General features: G+C 40.4%; 2 protein-coding genes and 1 long non-coding RNA gene across 6 annotated transcripts in view; all 3 read left to right on the top strand.

The window, feature by feature from the left end:
• The first annotated feature begins 76 nt into the window (after positions 1-76).
• On the top strand, positions 77-2794 carry LOC125025107. Its single transcript, XR_007114880.1, has 3 exons — positions 77-140; positions 891-1018; positions 2740-2794. It is a non-coding gene; the product is annotated as an uncharacterized LOC125025107 (long non-coding RNA).
• A 24-nt stretch (positions 2795-2818) lies between these two features.
• LOC125025106 lies at positions 2819-7705 on the top strand. Of its 4 annotated transcripts, none has more exons than XM_047613022.1 (8): positions 2819-2875; positions 3120-3219; positions 3765-3905; positions 4500-4573; positions 5662-5804; positions 6275-6362; positions 6689-6787; positions 7544-7705. In XM_047613022.1, the coding sequence occupies exons 2-8, from the start codon at positions 3156-3158 to the stop codon at positions 7688-7690; spliced, it is 756 nt and encodes a 251-aa protein (XP_047468978.1). In that variant the 5' UTR covers positions 2819-2875; positions 3120-3155; the 3' UTR covers positions 7691-7705. The 4 variants fall into 4 exon arrangements, with proteins under 4 accessions (XP_047468978.1, XP_047468980.1, XP_047468977.1 ...); XM_047613021.1 differs by having other exon boundaries at positions 2822-2875; positions 3032-3219; XM_047613024.1 differs by lacking the exon at positions 3765-3905.
• Positions 7706-9903: 2198 nt separating this feature from the next.
• The window catches only part of LOC125024550, a 10251-nt gene continuing 2654 nt past the window's right edge, over positions 9904-17500 (top strand). Inside the window, exons 1-6 of the mRNA XM_047612356.1 lie at positions 9904-9933; positions 10910-11008; positions 11766-11861; positions 15473-15566; positions 15864-16033; positions 17127-17433. Of these exons, the coding sequence (XP_047468312.1) occupies positions 9904-9933; positions 10910-11008; positions 11766-11861; positions 15473-15566; positions 15864-16033; positions 17127-17433 (796 nt within the window). The remainder of the gene's footprint in view (positions 9934-10909; positions 11009-11765; positions 11862-15472; positions 15567-15863; positions 16034-17126; positions 17434-17500) is intronic.

Below are 17500 nucleotides of genomic sequence, written 5' to 3'. Positions count from 1 at the left end.
TTGTTCCTGGTGCTGGGCACAAGAATGAAACAAAATAACATCTTTTGGGAGCCCAGGAAATGGATGAAGAAAAGGAAAGAAGATAGCTGAGAAGACCAACTAGTGTAAAGAGTGACAGGTTGGAGTAGCTGGACATTTAGGTAAATGTGTTTATTTCATTGTAAAAGTGTAATGATTTATGATTCATTATGTCAACTAAAATTTGTAAGCTTATTAAGTGTTTTGATATTACCCCTTCTCTCAGTTACCTCTAAGCCTGAAATTAGATCATAAACCTGTATGATTCTTCTTTTATAGTGTGGGTTCTAAAGGTAAATATTGGAGAAACCACAGAAAGGAAATGACAGATAGTGCCATCTGGATGAAATACTTGAGTGGTTCCCAGAGGGTGCTACAGAGAGAGGAAGAGAGAGAGAGAGAGAGAGAGAGAGAGAGAGAGAGAGAGAGAGAGAGAGAGAGAGAGAGAGAGAGAGAGAGAGAGAGAGAGAGAGAGAGAGAGAGAGAGGAAGAGAGAGAGAGGAAGAGAGAGAGAGAGAGGAAGAGAGAGAGAGAGAGAGAGAGAGAGAGAGAGGGGGGGGAGGAGGGAGGGAGAGGGAGAGGGAAAGGGAGAGGGAGAGGGAGAGGAAGAAAGAGGGGACGGCAGTTTAATATGACATCACAGTATAAGAATTAGCAGTTCACATGAAATAAGATAATAAGGTTGAAAAATTCCTGACAAACTAATTTAATTAAAACAAAAGAAATAAAAACTGGGTGCCGCATGACAGGATTTGTAAAGAAACTGATGTTCCCGCCCATTTTTGGAAAACATTAGTAGACAAACTCATGTTACAGAGTAAAAATATACACAGAATGATAACTAATCTGATTAACAAACGTTATGTTTTCAGCCTCCGAAATATATTTCCGTTAGAGCAGAACAACAACAGAACGGAAGAAGAGGAAGAAGAGATAACGGGAAGTTCGCCTTAACGAGAACAGATAAAGAAGAGCAGGGAACAGATAGACAAGATACTAAGTAAGTAACTAGCAGTGTTCGGCGATTCTGGTTTGAGCGTGGTGTGAAACCTTCTTGAAAATTCAAAATACTTTTAGTTGATCTAGACCAGTGGTTCTTAATGTGTATAAGCGCCTACTAAGTAATTACTAAAAGGTGGGGACATAAACCATAAGAAAAAACAATAATTTATCTTATACATACATATATATATATATATTTATTTATTTTCTCTCTGAACAAGAGCGCGGATTTCATATAGAGAGGACTGTGAAAGAAAAAGTATGGTGTTTGATTTTTTTTTTATTACCCGTATAATTTTCTAGGCTTATAAACTCGCCTTTGTTGACCCTCATCCATTCTCTATTCTCCCATGCCATTCACTCTTCCTTTTAAACACTTCTTCAGTTGCGCCTGTCGAGGTAGGGTTTACCTTAGTTGTTTTGTTTGCCTAAGAATAGTATTCTGGTGTATTGAGGACACGAATGTTTTGTTATCCGTGTTTTGAATTTTGTTTTATTTTAGCTTTTAAATCTGGGAAGGATTTTTATCCAATGTGCAAGAGAGGGTTTGGTAGGAAGAATCCACTCGTACAGAGAGCGTGACAGAAGGCAGGTTAAAAATTACATGCGTAACATATTTGCATATAAGTGTATGTGTTACAGAAGTTATCGTCACATGTTTGGGTTCTGAAAATATCGGTAGATATTCCAAAAAATATGGGTAAAATTTACAAAAGGTGATAATGAAATACATTTCTTATCTCATACATTTATATATATTATATATATATATATATATATATATATATATATATATATATATATATATATATATATATATATATATATATATATATACCAATATTTTCCAAAGAAGTCAACTATGAAACACCTTTATATGACCTGCTCATTTGAGAATTCCCTTTACTTCAGTGAGACACTTAAAGGCAGATTCAGCGCATACGCATGTAATGAGCACAAGGGATGTGAAGTTAGAATGACCCAAACATTCGTCTAGAAACCACCCTGTTTATTAGTTTTACATGAAGTTTATATATTTCTATATTATCTTTTATTAAGATTGGGAAATTGTAAAATATAATAGTCTACCCTACAAAGTACTATGTTTTTTTTCGTTACCCCTACCATACATTCTCTTTATTTAAAGGGTACACTGTTATATGTCAATAATACCGTTATATTAAGATCAGAGAAGAGTGCCATACAACAGCCTGAAAGTAATAAAATCATAAAATACTATATATTTGATTTATAGAACAAATGAAAGTAAATATTTGAGATCAAACTAGAAATTAGAGATAAATAGTATGTCTCCTTCACAGCTCGAGGCTGTGAAGTGTCTCTCTCATTATTATTAAGAATTTAAAACCCATTCAAAGCGTAAGTGTTCTTAACATTTATAATTGTATATTGTTACAATGATGTTTAGTCAAAATTTACTATAATGTGCATACAATTACTCAAATCATGTATAATGACATATATGCTTTACATGATTTGTTTGTTTGCAAAAAATATTTTGTTCTTTCAAGAGATGATTTGTTTAGATTTATAACTTTATATTGTTTTATCATTCCTAAACTAGAATATTGTTTTTTTTTTAGGAATGGGTTTATGTTTTAGTTTTGTATGGTTTATGTTTTAGTTTTTTTTAATTTTTTTATGTTTTTGTTTTGTTTTTATGTGGTTTTACTGAAGATTGGATTTATTTGTTCCTAGTGCTGTGCACAAGAATGAAACAAAATAACATCTTTTGGGAGCCCAGGAAATGGATGAAGAAAAGGAAAGAAGATAGCTGAGAAGACCAACTAGTGTAAAGAGTGACAGGTTGGAGTAGCTGGACGTTTTGGTAAATGTATGTTTATTTTATTGTAAAAGTGTAATGATTTATGATTCATTATGTCAACTAAAATTTGTAAGCTTATTAAGTGTTATGGTATTACCCCTTCTCTCAGTTACCTCTAAGGCTGAAGTTAGATCATAAATACCCTGTATGATTCTTCTTTTATAGTGTGGGTTCTTAAGATAACGTTTGGAGAAACCACAGAAAGGAAATAACAGATAGTGCCATCTGGATGAAATATTTGAGTGGTTTCCAGAGAGCGCTACATGCCTACCTTGCATCCCACGGGGACATGTTCCTGGCGGCACTCAGGAATGGTCCTGCAATCCCTGGCCTGATCACCTGGTGTCTTTTGGGTAAGTTTCACCTGTGGTGGATGGGGGGGGGGGGGGGTCTGGAGGGCGTGTGGGTCGTACATGTGTGTGTTTAAGGGGGGGGGGGGGGTTGTGTCTATATATGTATGTATATATATGCGTACATACATACACACACATATATACATATACATAATTACACACACATATACATGTATATGTACATATAAGTATTTATATGTTTAGGTGTATATATACATACACACACACAATATATATATACATATATATACATATATATACATATATATATATATATATATATATATATATATATATATGCACACACACACACACACACACACAATATATATATATATACATATATATACATATATATACATATATATATATATATATATATATATGCACACACACACACACACACACACACACACACACACACACACACACACACACACACACATATGTATGCATGCACGTGTATATGGCGTATTTACATTTACTCACATACATGCTTGTTCACCTCACACACCAACGAACAGCACATCAACACTATATTTCAGGCACCGTGTCCCTGCTCCCGATATCACAGGCAATGCAAGATGGCGAAGTAGCGGGAGTGGGCCTTAGTGAAGTCAGAAGAAAGCACAGAGCTTTTACCGTCTTTGCATATACACAGGACAACTGTACCTCTTACAATGGAAGTACGTAATGCTGCCTTGCCTGGCTCGTTCAGACAACCGCGTTCGGAACCTCCGAGGCCTTCGGTGCCCACAATGCAGCCAGCTCTGAAGTAGACATTCCCTGTTTCATCATACGGTGTCTTTTATTTTACACGCTTCATAGGTTCTGTAACTCCTCTGATAGGTAACTTCCCTGCAACTGACGAAAACAAAAATACCCTTCAAGAACAACAATACAGGTCCACAAAATTGCTTACCAGTATCTTGCTTGCAATTGTTTTTGATTACATACATACGCTATTGTGACGCAATATCGTCCTGCTCGTCCGAAGGAGGCGAGAGGGACGGGGGGACAACCTGGCCGGTCCAGTGTGATGGACCGGGAGTTCCGAACGCAGCTGAGGAATGAAAGCGGTTATTGGCGGGAATGAGGGCGTGTTTGAAATATAGGGATTTTTTACAAGTTTATAATGCTGCACTTTTATAGACGATCGTTGTTATGACTGTTACTTTAAAATGATCGTTTCATTATTATTGTTGGTTTTATGGTTATTCTTGTATATAACTATACTTTAACCACCACCACCTTATATAACAAAGTCAACTCTCCCGTAGCCATGCGCAAGCAAGCTGACATCAGGGCCTGTGAAGGGCAATTTTCTGATCAGGAAGTAATTTTACTTTGTGAGGTAAGTCAGTGCAATAACACAAATAAGGAAAAAAATAATTTGATGAATAATGGGCAATGACATTATATGTATGAATAAAGACAAGATGATGAATAAAACGAATAAGGAATGGAGAAATTAATAAAGGAGTTGGTATATAGGCTCAAAGAAAAAAATGGTTATGAATTAATTATTGAATGAATATGGATGAATAAAAATGGGTAAGTAAATAAATATTACTAAGTATAAAAATGATTATTTTTTCCGTTACTGCACTCCACGTCATAATTACAGTGCATTGAGGATAACATATCGATGTTCGTAGTATAGATGTAGATACAATAAATTCCCAATTTATGTTGCTGTTCAAATAGATGGGCTCAGCCGACAAAACTCAAATGCAAGACATATGTATAGATTTATAGTGTTTAATCGATGAATTTGGCATGGTGTTTAATTATATTGCATTATATATATATATAATATATATATATAATATATATATTACCTATTTTTTCTAATCATATCTATCTACCAAGCTAATCTATCTATCTACCTCAAACAAATACACGCAGTTAACTTCCAAGCTATATAAACAAACAAATAGATATAAATATATAAATATGTATATATGTATATATCTATATTTATATATATAAATATACATATGTGTATATATATATTTATTTATATATACATATCCTCGAATATCCTTTTTTATTTTTCATTTTTTGTACAGACAAATGATTAACACAAGCAAGAACAGCAACATTTTTTTTTCCGACATATCCTTGGGCTGCGGATAAAATAATCTTTCATGGAACTATGTGTCTGCCAGATATCCCCGTATCTTTGTGAGATAACTATACCGAATATGATGTAACTAGGATGTAATTACTAAAACTGTAAAAATGGTGTAGAAAGCACCTTTTCATTACTGTCTTTTAATGAAAAACAATGGACTCTGAAAATAGTAATATTCAGTGTAATGTGTCTCCTTCAGAGTTTAGCAATTCACCACATGATTTTAAAGACTATTTTGGAAAGATCATTTTCTGTTTTTTGTGACCCTACTTTCTCCCTCTCTCTCTTTCATGGCATCTTCACAGGAATCGAAATATTGTCCGTTTAACAAAGACAAGTCCGAAGCCTGTTTCAACGTGACGGTCGGAGGGAAAAGCGCAGTCATCGAATTTCCTGCAACTGAGGATGTCGCGTTGGTACCTGAAGATGTCTGGATTTTTGATAATTGGTAATCTTTTTTGGTTGAATTTTTTAACTGGTTGATTTCATATCTATATATATATATATTGCTAATTAGTAACTTTTTTCTTTCTTTTAACTGGTAGATTTTTTATCTGGTTCAGTTTTAGTTTTTGTAACCGGAAGATATCTTCCTGACTGGTAGATCTACGGTTTGTTTTGATGATTAGTAAAATTGTTTTGAATTGGTAGATATTGGTAACATTTTAACTGTTTCTCAAATCTTTTTATTTTTTACCAACACATATTTCTTTATTTTTCATTTTAACAGTTACATATTTCTTTGATATCAGTAATCAAAGCAATTGTTTTAACGTAATTTTTTGTTTATTATTATTCTTTTATTTGGTAAATTTACATACTCACATTATTCTCCTCTGTTTTCAAAATACCCTTAGCCATATGATATAGGAAATTATTTTATTTCTTTCAGTTCTATTTGCATATGGTTCTTTTCAGGACACAGAAAGGCAACACATCCGAATTGGTTGTTAAGCGGAATGAAGATATGGTTTACAAACTTGAACTCCATCCAGTCGAAAGTCCGGTAAAGATTGAGACTAAGGAACATGGATAGACATGTGTAAGAGAGAGAGAGAGAGAGAGAGAGAGAGAGAGAGAGAGAGAGAGAGAGAGAGAGAGAGAGAGAGAGAGAGAGAGAGAGAGGGGGAGAGTGAGAGAGAGAGAGAGAGAGGGAGAGAGAGAGAGAGAGAGAGGGAGAGAGAGAGAGAGAGAGAGAGAGAGAGAGAGAGAGAGAGAGAGAGAGAGAGAGAGAGAGAGAGAGAGAGAGAGAGAGAAATGGGGAAAAAATGAGCGAAATAAGTCAGCCTAAGCTTTCTACCCTCTTTATAAAGCTATGCATCTAATTAACAGCAAGAAAGTCAAGAAATCGACAGTGTTTTGTACCAGAACAGCTCACTGATCTTCCAGGTACAATGGGACAACCTCAAGTACAAGAGTTACTCCGTGTATGTAAGTATAAGTTACATGGTGTTCCAAAAATACATGGAACTGAATCAAGAGTAGGACTAATAACGCTGATAGTGAAAGGATGATAATGATAACAGTATTGTTGATAAGGATAATGGGAATGGAATGACTGGCGAGGATAGTGACGATAATGATAATGGTGATAACATTAACAAGAAAACAGCATAAACATAATGATAAAGATAAAAATAATAATATTGATAGTTATGATAATGACAATGATAATGATATTAATGATAATAGTTACAATATTTATAATGATCATAATATTGATAATGATTATAACAACAACAATGATATTAATAATGATTACAATAACAATAGTAATAATAATAAGAACAATAGTAGTAGTAGTAATAATAATAATGATAATAATTATAATAACAATAATAGTAGTAGTAGTAATAATAATAATGATAATAATAAAAATAATAATGATAATAATAATAATAATAATGATAATAATTATAATAATAATAATAATGATTATGATACTACTACTACTAATGATGATGATAATACTACTACTAATAATACTGATAATACTAATAATAATGATGATAATAGTGATAATAATAATGATCATACTAATGATACACCGATAATGAAAATATTTATAATAATGATAGTCAAAGATAATGAATAATCGACTTTAATCACTGTGGAGAGGAAATATAGAACAAAAACACAAGCACAACGTAAAAGTCTTTTTTTTTTATGTATTCTGATATTTGGCAGGTTGTTCTGGTCAACTACTGTGAATCTGTAGTAAAGCAATTCGCGGGTCCGAGCCTTCAGTACGTGCCAGAAGTGACGCAGGCTGGAGGCAGCAAGGTGACAGATTATCATCATCATTTTGGGGCTAACGCCGGCAGGGGCGCATGACCGCATCCACCTTTCGTTTCCACCTACGAGGGTCCCTCATGGCGAGCCGCCAGGCAGGGGCCCGGCCCATCTCTAATTCCTCAGAACAGGTTTGATCGATCTGCCCAAGCCACGACCTTCTCGGTCGTCCCACAGGCCTCCTCCACCCAGCGTTGTCTCAGACAGAGACAACCTGATGATCAGGATCATCCTGCGGGAATCGAGCCTAGTGGCCATATAGCCTGAGTTGGTGATCACAGATTGTGCAAATAACAGGTCCTGTACCGGTCTCACGGTGCAGCCGTTGGTTGGACACATGGTTCCACCAACTGTACCCCATGATCCGGCGCAGGGATCTGTTACAAAAGGCATTAAGACTAGATTCCAGAGCACAAGATAGCGTCCAAGTTTCACTACCATAGAGTAAAACTGGCAGTATCAGGGCCTTGAAAACATGTAACTTGGTCCTTCTGCACAGGTACCGGCATCTCCAAATACTCTTGTCGAGAGATTTCATGACCCCTGCTGCCAGGCCAATCCGTCTACTGACTTCCAGAGTCGTGAACTGCACTACCGAGGTATATAAAGCTCTCTGTGACTTCGATGTTTTCACCGCAAGCACGTACCGACTGCACAGGATCTTCTAGTAGGCCCCCAAAATCCTGGATCTTGGTCTTGGTCCAGGAGACCTCTAGCCCCAGGGGCTTCGCTTCATTGCTAAATGCATCAAGAGCCGCCACTAGGGTTTCCAGAGATTCAAATAGAATGGCAACATCATCAGCAAAGTCAAGGTCTGTAACCTTGATATTGCCCAGAGTTGGTCCACAGTGATTTTGGACAGTAGCTCTACCCAGTATCCAATCCATGCAAGTGTTGAAAAGTGTTAGTGCAAGAACACAGCCTTGCCTCACACCTGGACTAACAGGGAAGAAGCTCGACAGGCCCCCAACACATTTTACAGCACTTTCAGTGCCTGTATACAGGTTTGCTATTAGTCCATTAATCCTTGTTGGAATTCCTCTTAGCCACAGGATCTCCCAGAGTGATTCGTGATGCACCGTGTCAAACGCCTCCTTGAGGTCGATGAGGCTGCGACCAGCCCACGTCCGAACTCATGACGGCGCTCTACAATGACTCGAAGTGCCAGGATGCGGTCTATTGTGGACTTACCAGAAGTGAATCCAGATTGCTCCGGCCTTTGGTGCCTCAACAGGTGGTCTCTGATACGTCTCAGTAGGATGTGCATGAGTACCTTGCCTGGTACACTGAGTAGTGTAATGCCTCGGTTATTGCTGCAGTCCCCGCGATCCTCTTTCCCCTTCCAAAGAGGGATGACCACATCCCCCAGCAGGTCAGGGGGAAAGGCACCAGTCTGTCGGGTGGCAGACAGGACTGCATGCAAGCCCCTTGCCATAGGTTCTCCACCAGCCTTTAACAATTCAGCTGGGATGCCACAAACACCTGCTGCTTTACCACTCTTCAGCTTGGAGATCGCCCCCCTGACTTCAGTCAGGAAGGGTGGATCCTCACTGATGGGTGAGTCTGCCAGAGGAATCTCAACATTACCCGCATCCATGTTAACTGTTGGTAGATAAACCTGATACAACTGCTCAAAATACTCAGCCCAACGCACACGCACCCCATCAGGATCTGAGATTATCTGGCCATTTGCTGAGCGGACTGCAGTCCTCTGTGAGGAGGGCTTGGAGTTCAGCTCTCTCAGGGCTTGGTAGGCAGGACGAAGGTCATTTACTAAGAAATGGCTTTCGACCTCCTCTGCAAGATTACTGATAAACTGTTCCTTATCCCATCTCAACGGTGACCTAGTCCTGCGCACCAGAGAATGGTGCAAGTTACAATCCCCTGACAATCAAGCCGCATGACAAGCATCTGTGGCTTCCAGTGTCTCCTGCGAGATGGAATTCTGTCTTGCTCTTGGGCGTTCACCAATGGATTCCTGAGCTGCATCAAGCGTTTCACGCTTGAAGTTATCCCACATAAGAACAGGGTCTGTCAGGCCCTCGAATGCTGTGAGACGACCAGAGATAGCCTCGGCAAACCCCCGGGCACACTCGTCCTCCCTCATTCTGTCCAAATGAAACACCCTAGGGCGACGGGGGATTCTAAAGTGGACCCATAGAGTAGCCACAACTAATCTATGATCAGTTCCACAGAACTCGGCACTTCGATACACCCTGCAGTTCTGGAGGATCCTCCACCGAGTGCTAACGAGGATGTGGTCGACCTCCTTGGTCACACTATCCGTATCGCTGTACCAAGTCCAACGATGCGGGTCAGAATGCTGATACCAGGAGCCAGAAATCCACAATTTCTGGGACCTAGCAAAGTCATGGAAAAGGAGGCTATTCTCGCTGCCAGCATCAGCTCCTGAGCCATGAGGACCGACAGACATCTTGTAGCCAGCTCGATCACAGCCCGATATCGCATTGAAGTTGCCCAGAACAATACGAATATCTTGCCGAGGACATCTGTCTGCCACAGATGCAAGTTTGGCGTAAAACATCTCAATACCATAATACGCTCATCGACTGGAGTGACCTCAACTACCCAGGGTTGAAGTCTGCTGGAGATGGCTATGGCTACTCCCTGGAGATGATGGCCATCGCTGCGGCGCGACCACTAATAAGTGTAGCCACCCACACTAATCGTGCCACTGCCAGGTCTTCTCACCTCCGAGAGACCAGCCACCTCAACTCTCAGCTGTTTCAATTCCCTCGATAGTAGTGGTAACCGATCGTCCTGTCGCAGGGCACGGACGTTCCAAGCCCCCACCCTGACAGCCCACCTGAGGTCTAACCTCGGGCAGTCACTCCGGGTGGCGTCGGTAGGGGTGGCAGAGGCACCCCTACCGACGCCGCCCCATATAGAGGAGGTTGGCTGGCTGCAGGTCCCATAATCCTTCTGCAGGGCTCCCTGGGGCTTTCCCCCACAAGCATCATGCCAGTAAGAGAGAGAGAGAGAGAGAGAGAGAGAGAGAGAGAGAGAGAGAGAGAGAGAGAGAGAGAGAGAGAGAGAGAGAGAGAGGGGGAGAGTGAGAGAGAGAGAGAGAGAGGGAGAGAGAGAGAGAGAGAGAGGGAGAGAGAGAGAGAGAGAGAGAGAGAGAGAGAGAGAGAGAGAGAGAGAGAGAGAGAGAGAGAGAGAGAAATGGGGAAAAAATGAGCGAAATAAGTCAGCCTAAGCTTTCTACCCTCTTTATAAAGCTATGCATCTAATTAACAGCAAGAAAGTCAAGAAACCGACAGTGTTTTGTACCAGAACAGCTCACTGATCTTCCAGGTACAATGGGACAACCTCAAGTACAAGAGTTACTCCGTGTATGTAAGTATAAGTTACATGGTGTTCCAAAAATACATGGAACTGAATCAAGAGTAGGACTAATAACGCTGATAGTGAAAGGATGATAATGATAACAGTATTGTTGATAAGGATAATGGGAATGGAATGACTGGCGAGGATAGTGACGATAATGATAATGGTGATAACATTAACAAGAAAACAGCATAAACATAATGATAAAGATAAAAATAATAATATTGATAGTTATGATAATGACAATGATAATGATATTAATGATAATAGTTACAATATTTATAATGATCATAATATTGATAATGATTATAACAACAACAATGATATTAATAATGATTACAATAACAATAGTAATAATAATAAGAACAATAGTAGTAGTAGTAATAATAATAATGATAATAATTATAATAACAATAATAGTAGTAGTAGTAATAATAATAATGATAATAATAAAAATAATAATGATAATAATAATAATAATAATGATAATAATTATAATAATAATAATAATGATTATGATACTACTACTACTAATGATGATGATAATACTACTACTAATAATACTGATAATACTAATAATAATGATGATAATAGTGATAATAATAATGATCATACTAATGATACACCGATAATGAAAATATTTATAATAATGATAGTCAAAGATAATGAATAATCGACTTTAATCACTGTGGAGAGGAAATATAGAACAAAAACACAAGCACAACGTAAAAGTCTTTTTTTTTTTATGTATTCTGATATTTGGCAGGTTGTTCTGGTCAACTACTGTGAATCTGTAGTAAAGCAATTCGCGGGTCCGAGCCTTCAGTACGTGCCAGAAGTGACGCAGGCTGGAGGCAGCAAGGTGACAGATTATCATCATCATTTTGGGGCTAACGCCGGCAGGGGCGCATGACCGCATCCACCTTTCGTTTCCACCTACGAGGGTCCCTCATGGCGAGCCGCCAGGCAGGGGCCCGGCCCATCTCTAATTCCTCAGAACAGGTTTGATCGATCTGCCCAAGCCACGACCTTCTCGGTCGTCCCACAGGCCTCCTCCACCCAGCGTTGTCTCAGACAGAGACAACCTGATGATCAGGATCATCCTGCGGGAATCGAGCCTAGTGGCCATATAGCCTGAGTTGGTGATCACAGATTGTGCAAATAACAGGTCCTGTACCGGTCTCACGGTGCAGCCGTTGGTTGGACACATGGTTCCACCAACTGTACCCCATGATCCGGCGCAGGGATCTGTTACAAAAGGCATTAAGACTAGATTCCAGAGCACAAGATAGCGTCCAAGTTTCACTACCATAGAGTAAAACTGGCAGTATCAGGGCCTTGAAAACATGTAACTTGGTCCTTCTGCACAGGTACCGGCATCTCCAAATACTCTTGTCGAGAGATTTCATGACCCCTGCTGCCAGGCCAATCCGTCTACTGACTTCCAGAGTCGTGAACTGCACTACCGAGGTATATAAAGCTCTCTGTGACTTCGATGTTTTCACCGCAAGCACGTACCGACTGCACAGGATCTTCTAGTAGGCCCCCAAAATCCTGGATCTTGGTCTTGGTCCAGGAGACCTCTAGCCCCAGGGGCTTCGCTTCATTGCTAAATGCATCAAGAGCCGCCACTAGGGTTTCCAGAGATTCAAATAGAATGGCAACATCATCAGCAAAGTCAAGGTCTGTAACCTTGATATTGCCCAGAGTTGGTCCACAGTGATTTTGGACAGTAGCTCTACCCAGTATCCAATCCATGCAAGTGTTGAAAAGTGTTAGTGCAAGAACACAGCCTTGCCTCACACCTGGACTAACAGGGAAGAAGCTCGACAGGCCCCCAACACATTTTACAGCACTTTCAGTGCCTGTATACAGGTTTGCTATTAGTCCATTAATCCTTGTTGGAATTCCTCTTAGCCACAGGATCTCCCAGAGTGATTCGTGATGCACCGTGTCAAACGCCTCCTTGAGGTCGATGAGGCTGCGACCAGCCCACGTCCGAACTCATGACGGCGCTCTACAATGACTCGAAGTGCCAGGATGCGGTCTATTGTGGACTTACCAGAAGTGAATCCAGATTGCTCCGGCCTTTGGTGCCTCAACAGGTGGTCTCTGATACGTCTCAGTAGGATGTGCATGAGTACCTTGCCTGGTACACTGAGTAGTGTAATGCCTCGGTTATTGCTGCAGTCCCCGCGATCCTCTTTCCCCTTCCAAAGAGGGATGACCACATCCCCCAGCAGGTCAGGGGGAAAGGCACCAGTCTGTCGGGTGGCAGACAGGACTGCATGCAAGCCCCTTGCCATAGGTTCTCCACCAGCCTTTAACAATTCAGCTGGGATGCCACAAACACCTGCTGCTTTACCACTCTTCAGCTTGGAGATCGCCCCCCTGACTTCAGTCAGGAAGGGTGGATCCTCACTGATGGGTGAGTCTGCCAGAGGAATCTCAACATTACCCGCATCCATGTTAACTGTTGGTAGATAAACCTGATACAACTGCTCAAAATACTCAGCCCAACGCACACGCACCCCATCAGGATCTGAGATTATCTGGCCATTTGCTGAGCGGACTGCAGTCCTCTGTGAGGAGGGCTTGGAGTTCAGCTCTCTCAGGGCTTGGTAGGCAGGACGAAGGTCATTTACTAAGAAATGGCTTTCGACCTCCTCTGCAAGATTACTGATAAACTGTTCCTTATCCCATCTCAACGGTGACCTAGTCCTGCGCACCAGAGAATGGTGCAAGTTACAATCCCCTGACAATCAAGCCGCATGACAAGCATCTGTGGCTTCCAGTGTCTCCTGCGAGATGGAATTCTGTCTTGCTCTTGGGCGTTCACCAATGGATTCCTGAGCTGCATCAAGCGTTTCACGCTTGAAGTTATCCCACATAAGAACAGGGTCTGTCAGGCCCTCGAATGCTGTGAGACGACCAGAGATAGCCTCGGCAAACCCCCGGGCACACTCGTCCTCCCTCATTCTGTCCAAATGAAACACCCTAGGGCGACGGGGGATTCTAAAGTGGACCCATAGAGTAGCCACAACTAATCTATGATCAGTTCCACAGAACTCGGCACTTCGATACACCCTGCAGTTCTGGAGGATCCTCCACCGAGTGCTAACGAGGATGTGGTCGACCTCCTTGGTCACACTATCCGTATCGCTGTACCAAGTCCAACGATGCGGGTCAGAATGCTGATACCAGGAGCCAGAAATCCACAATTTCTGGGACCTAGCAAAGTCATGGAAAAGGAGGCTATTCTCGCTGCCAGCATCAGCTCCTGAGCCATGAGGACCGACAGACATCTTGTAGCCAGCTCGATCACAGCCCGATATCGCATTGAAGTTGCCCAGAACAATACGAATATCTTGCCGAGGACATCTGTCTGCCACAGATGCAAGTTTGGCGTAAAACATCTCAATACCATAATACGCTCATCGACTGGAGTGACCTCAACTACCCAGGGTTGAAGTCTGCTGGAGATGGCTATGGCTACTCCCTGGAGATGATGGCCATCGCTGCGGCGCGACCACTAATAAGTGTAGCCACCCACACTAATCGTGCCACTGCCAGGTCTTCTCACCTCCGAGAGACCAGCCACCTCAACTCTCAGCTGTTTCAATTCCCTCGATAGTAGTGGTAACCGATCGTCCTGTCGCAGGGCACGGACGTTCCAAGCCCCCACCCTGACAGCCCACCTGAGGTCTAACCTCGGGCAGTCACTCCGGGTGGCGTCGGTAGGGGTGGCAGAGGCACCCCTACCGACGCCGCCCCATATAGAGGAGGTTGGCTGGCTGCAGGTCCCATAATCCTTCTGCAGGGCTCCCTGGGGCTTTCCCCCACAAGCATCATGCCAGGTTGGCGGCCGCTGGGACCCAGCTGGGATGGGGGGTAACCCCCCCTCCCCACCCGAGTCCCTGCGGTCGCCAACCCAGAGGGACCCACAGCCCGCCGTTCTTGCTGGGTGACAGATCTTTCATATAAAACGTGATTTGAAAAAAAAGTCAGACGGGATGAAAGGTGGAAACTAATAAACATAATAAAAATGATAATAAGGATAATGGTAATAATATTAATAGCGATAGAAATTATAGCAATAAAAATAATGATAATAATAATAAAATAATAATAATCATAATAATAATAATAGTAATGTTTATAATACTAATAATAATAGTAATAATCATGGTAATAATAATAGTAATAATTATAATAATACTAATAATAATGATTATAATACCAATAGTAATAATTATAATAATACTAATTATATGAGTAATAATAGTATAATAATAATAGTAATTGTAATGATAATAACATAAATAGTGATAATACCGATAATGATAATAACAATAATAATAATAACAATAATAATGTATAGATAAGTCAGGTAAAGTCAACGTAATGAGGAACAATAAGTAAATAAATCAAACTTAGGGATTAGCTATACAATCATATTAATTTACATTTCAGCCCAGTCCGGATTCTCCTGCGCGCTCGTATGTGAAGCCTCTGATGGCGGCGGCAGCGGTGGTCGCCGCGGTTCTCGTGGGCCTGAGGTGCACAGGTGAGGCCCGGGAGGTGGCAGTTAGTGCGCGACACACACACATATATGTGCGTGTGTATATATACATATATATACATATTTATATATAGATATATACATACATACATATACATGCGGACACATACTCACATATATATCCGTATATATATATATATATATATATATATATATATATATATATATATATAATTGAATGTATGTATGGGCGTGTGCGTGCGTGAGTGCCAGCACAGTTCTGGAAATAAATGCCATTCAGCATCAGCCACGTAGGACGGCACTAACCTTCGCTCGCCCCAGGCCGCCCCGGGGGCGCCGCCGCCTCGTCCTCGCCCCCGCGCGCGCCCCCGCCGCGGACGCCGCCGGCCGCCGCCGCGCCAAGCAAGGCCGTTCTGCTTGTGTACGCAAACGACGTGATTCCGCAAGCAAAGCAACTTCTCGAAGAACTCAGAGAGAAAACGGCTTGTAAGGCAAGTTGAATGTCTCCATTTATTCATCTTCGTTATTTTCCTGATTTTCATCTAAATATTCGTCTTCTTCACTTTCACCATTTTTATTATATTGATATTTTCATAATTTAATAATTTTCCTTACTTTCATCGTTTCACCATTTTCATCCTGCTACTATACCGTACAGCACACTCACACACACACACACACACACACACACACACACACACACACACACACACACACACACACACACACACACACACACACACACACACACACACACACATATATACATATACATATATATATATATATATATATATATATATATATATATATATATATATGTATATATATATATATATATATATATATATATATATATATATGTGTGTGTGTGTGTGTGTGTAAATATCAGTTCCATTGATACTACTATTACATCTTCTCTAATTATCATTATCGCTATCATGATGAACTTTTCTTACTATTATTACTGATCATTATATTTTTTAAAGATATTAATAAAACTACTGTCATTATCATTGGCGGTGTTATTATGATTATTATTGTTATTATTATCTTTATCACTTTTACTTTTATTAATAAGGTATCACTTAGTTGTTATTGTTATTGTTATAATAAATATTATCCTTATTGTTGTTGTTCTTGTTTTTGTTCTTCTTCTTCTTCTTATTATTATTATTGTTATAATTATTATCATTATTTATTCTTCTTATTATTAATGTCACTATTATTATTATTATAGTCATTATTATTTTCATAATTATTATTATCATCATTATTATTATCTTCGCTATTATTATCATTATTATTATTATTTTTATTATTATTAGTGGTAGTTTCAATGTTATTGTCATTACCATTATCATTGCCTTATCATATTATTTTAATTAATGTTAACACAGTTGTCATTTTCAACTTTATGCCCATCATCTTTGTTAACGTTTCTGGTGATTTTTTAATTGTTTACCTTTATATCGTCACTTATTTTGCGTTCCCTTGTGTTCTCTCCGAATGGCCTGTCTGGCTACTTCGCTGAACAGACGCAATGGCCGGCCTCGCACTTTGAGCCATTCTCTCGTTCTCCAGATTCTTGATCTTCATGATGTCTACGATTTCGACAAATTGCATGACTCGGCGGCGTGGCTGGTGCGTACCCTTCGCAACCCGGCTGTTCTGAAGATCCTGGTGGTTTCCGAAGAAGGCGAGAGACTGCAGAATCTCCACAGGTCTTCCGTGCGGATTCCTGTACAGGTCGGGGACCAGGTACCTCAGGGTAGCCCTTCCGGCGCCGAAGGAGGGAAAGGGTTGTCTGGCAGTTCAAGTTCCCTTCGTCAGGATCCTGAGGAAGTCCTCTCTCCTCTCGCACTTCCAGAGTCGCGGAATGAAGATTCTGGTGTGTTAAGGACAGTTCGGCCCTTCCTTGAACGCGTGATGGTGCATGGAAAGGAAACATCCACCTC

The sequence above is a fragment of the Penaeus chinensis genome, chromosome 4 (assembly GCF_019202785.1).
Source record: "Penaeus chinensis breed Huanghai No. 1 chromosome 4, ASM1920278v2, whole genome shotgun sequence".
Classification (NCBI taxonomy): domain Eukaryota; kingdom Metazoa; phylum Arthropoda; class Malacostraca; order Decapoda; family Penaeidae; genus Penaeus; species Penaeus chinensis.
The sequence above is the reverse complement of the archived record's forward strand: the minus strand, read 5'-3'. Positions and strand labels throughout refer to the sequence as shown.

Bases quoted from the DNA above. Each gene is read 5' to 3' on its own strand.
- LOC125025106 (XM_047613021.1), top strand. From the start codon at position 3,096: ATGAAATATTTGAGTGGTTTCCAGAGAGCGCTACATGCCTACCTTGCA. The intron at 4,574-5,661 runs GTAAGTCAGTGC...GCATCTTCACAG, and splicing joins AAGTAATTTTACTTTGTGAG to GAATCGAAATATTGTCCGTT. The intron at 5,805-6,274 runs GTAATCTTTTTT...GGTTCTTTTCAG, and splicing joins GTCTGGATTTTTGATAATTG to GACACAGAAAGGCAACACAT.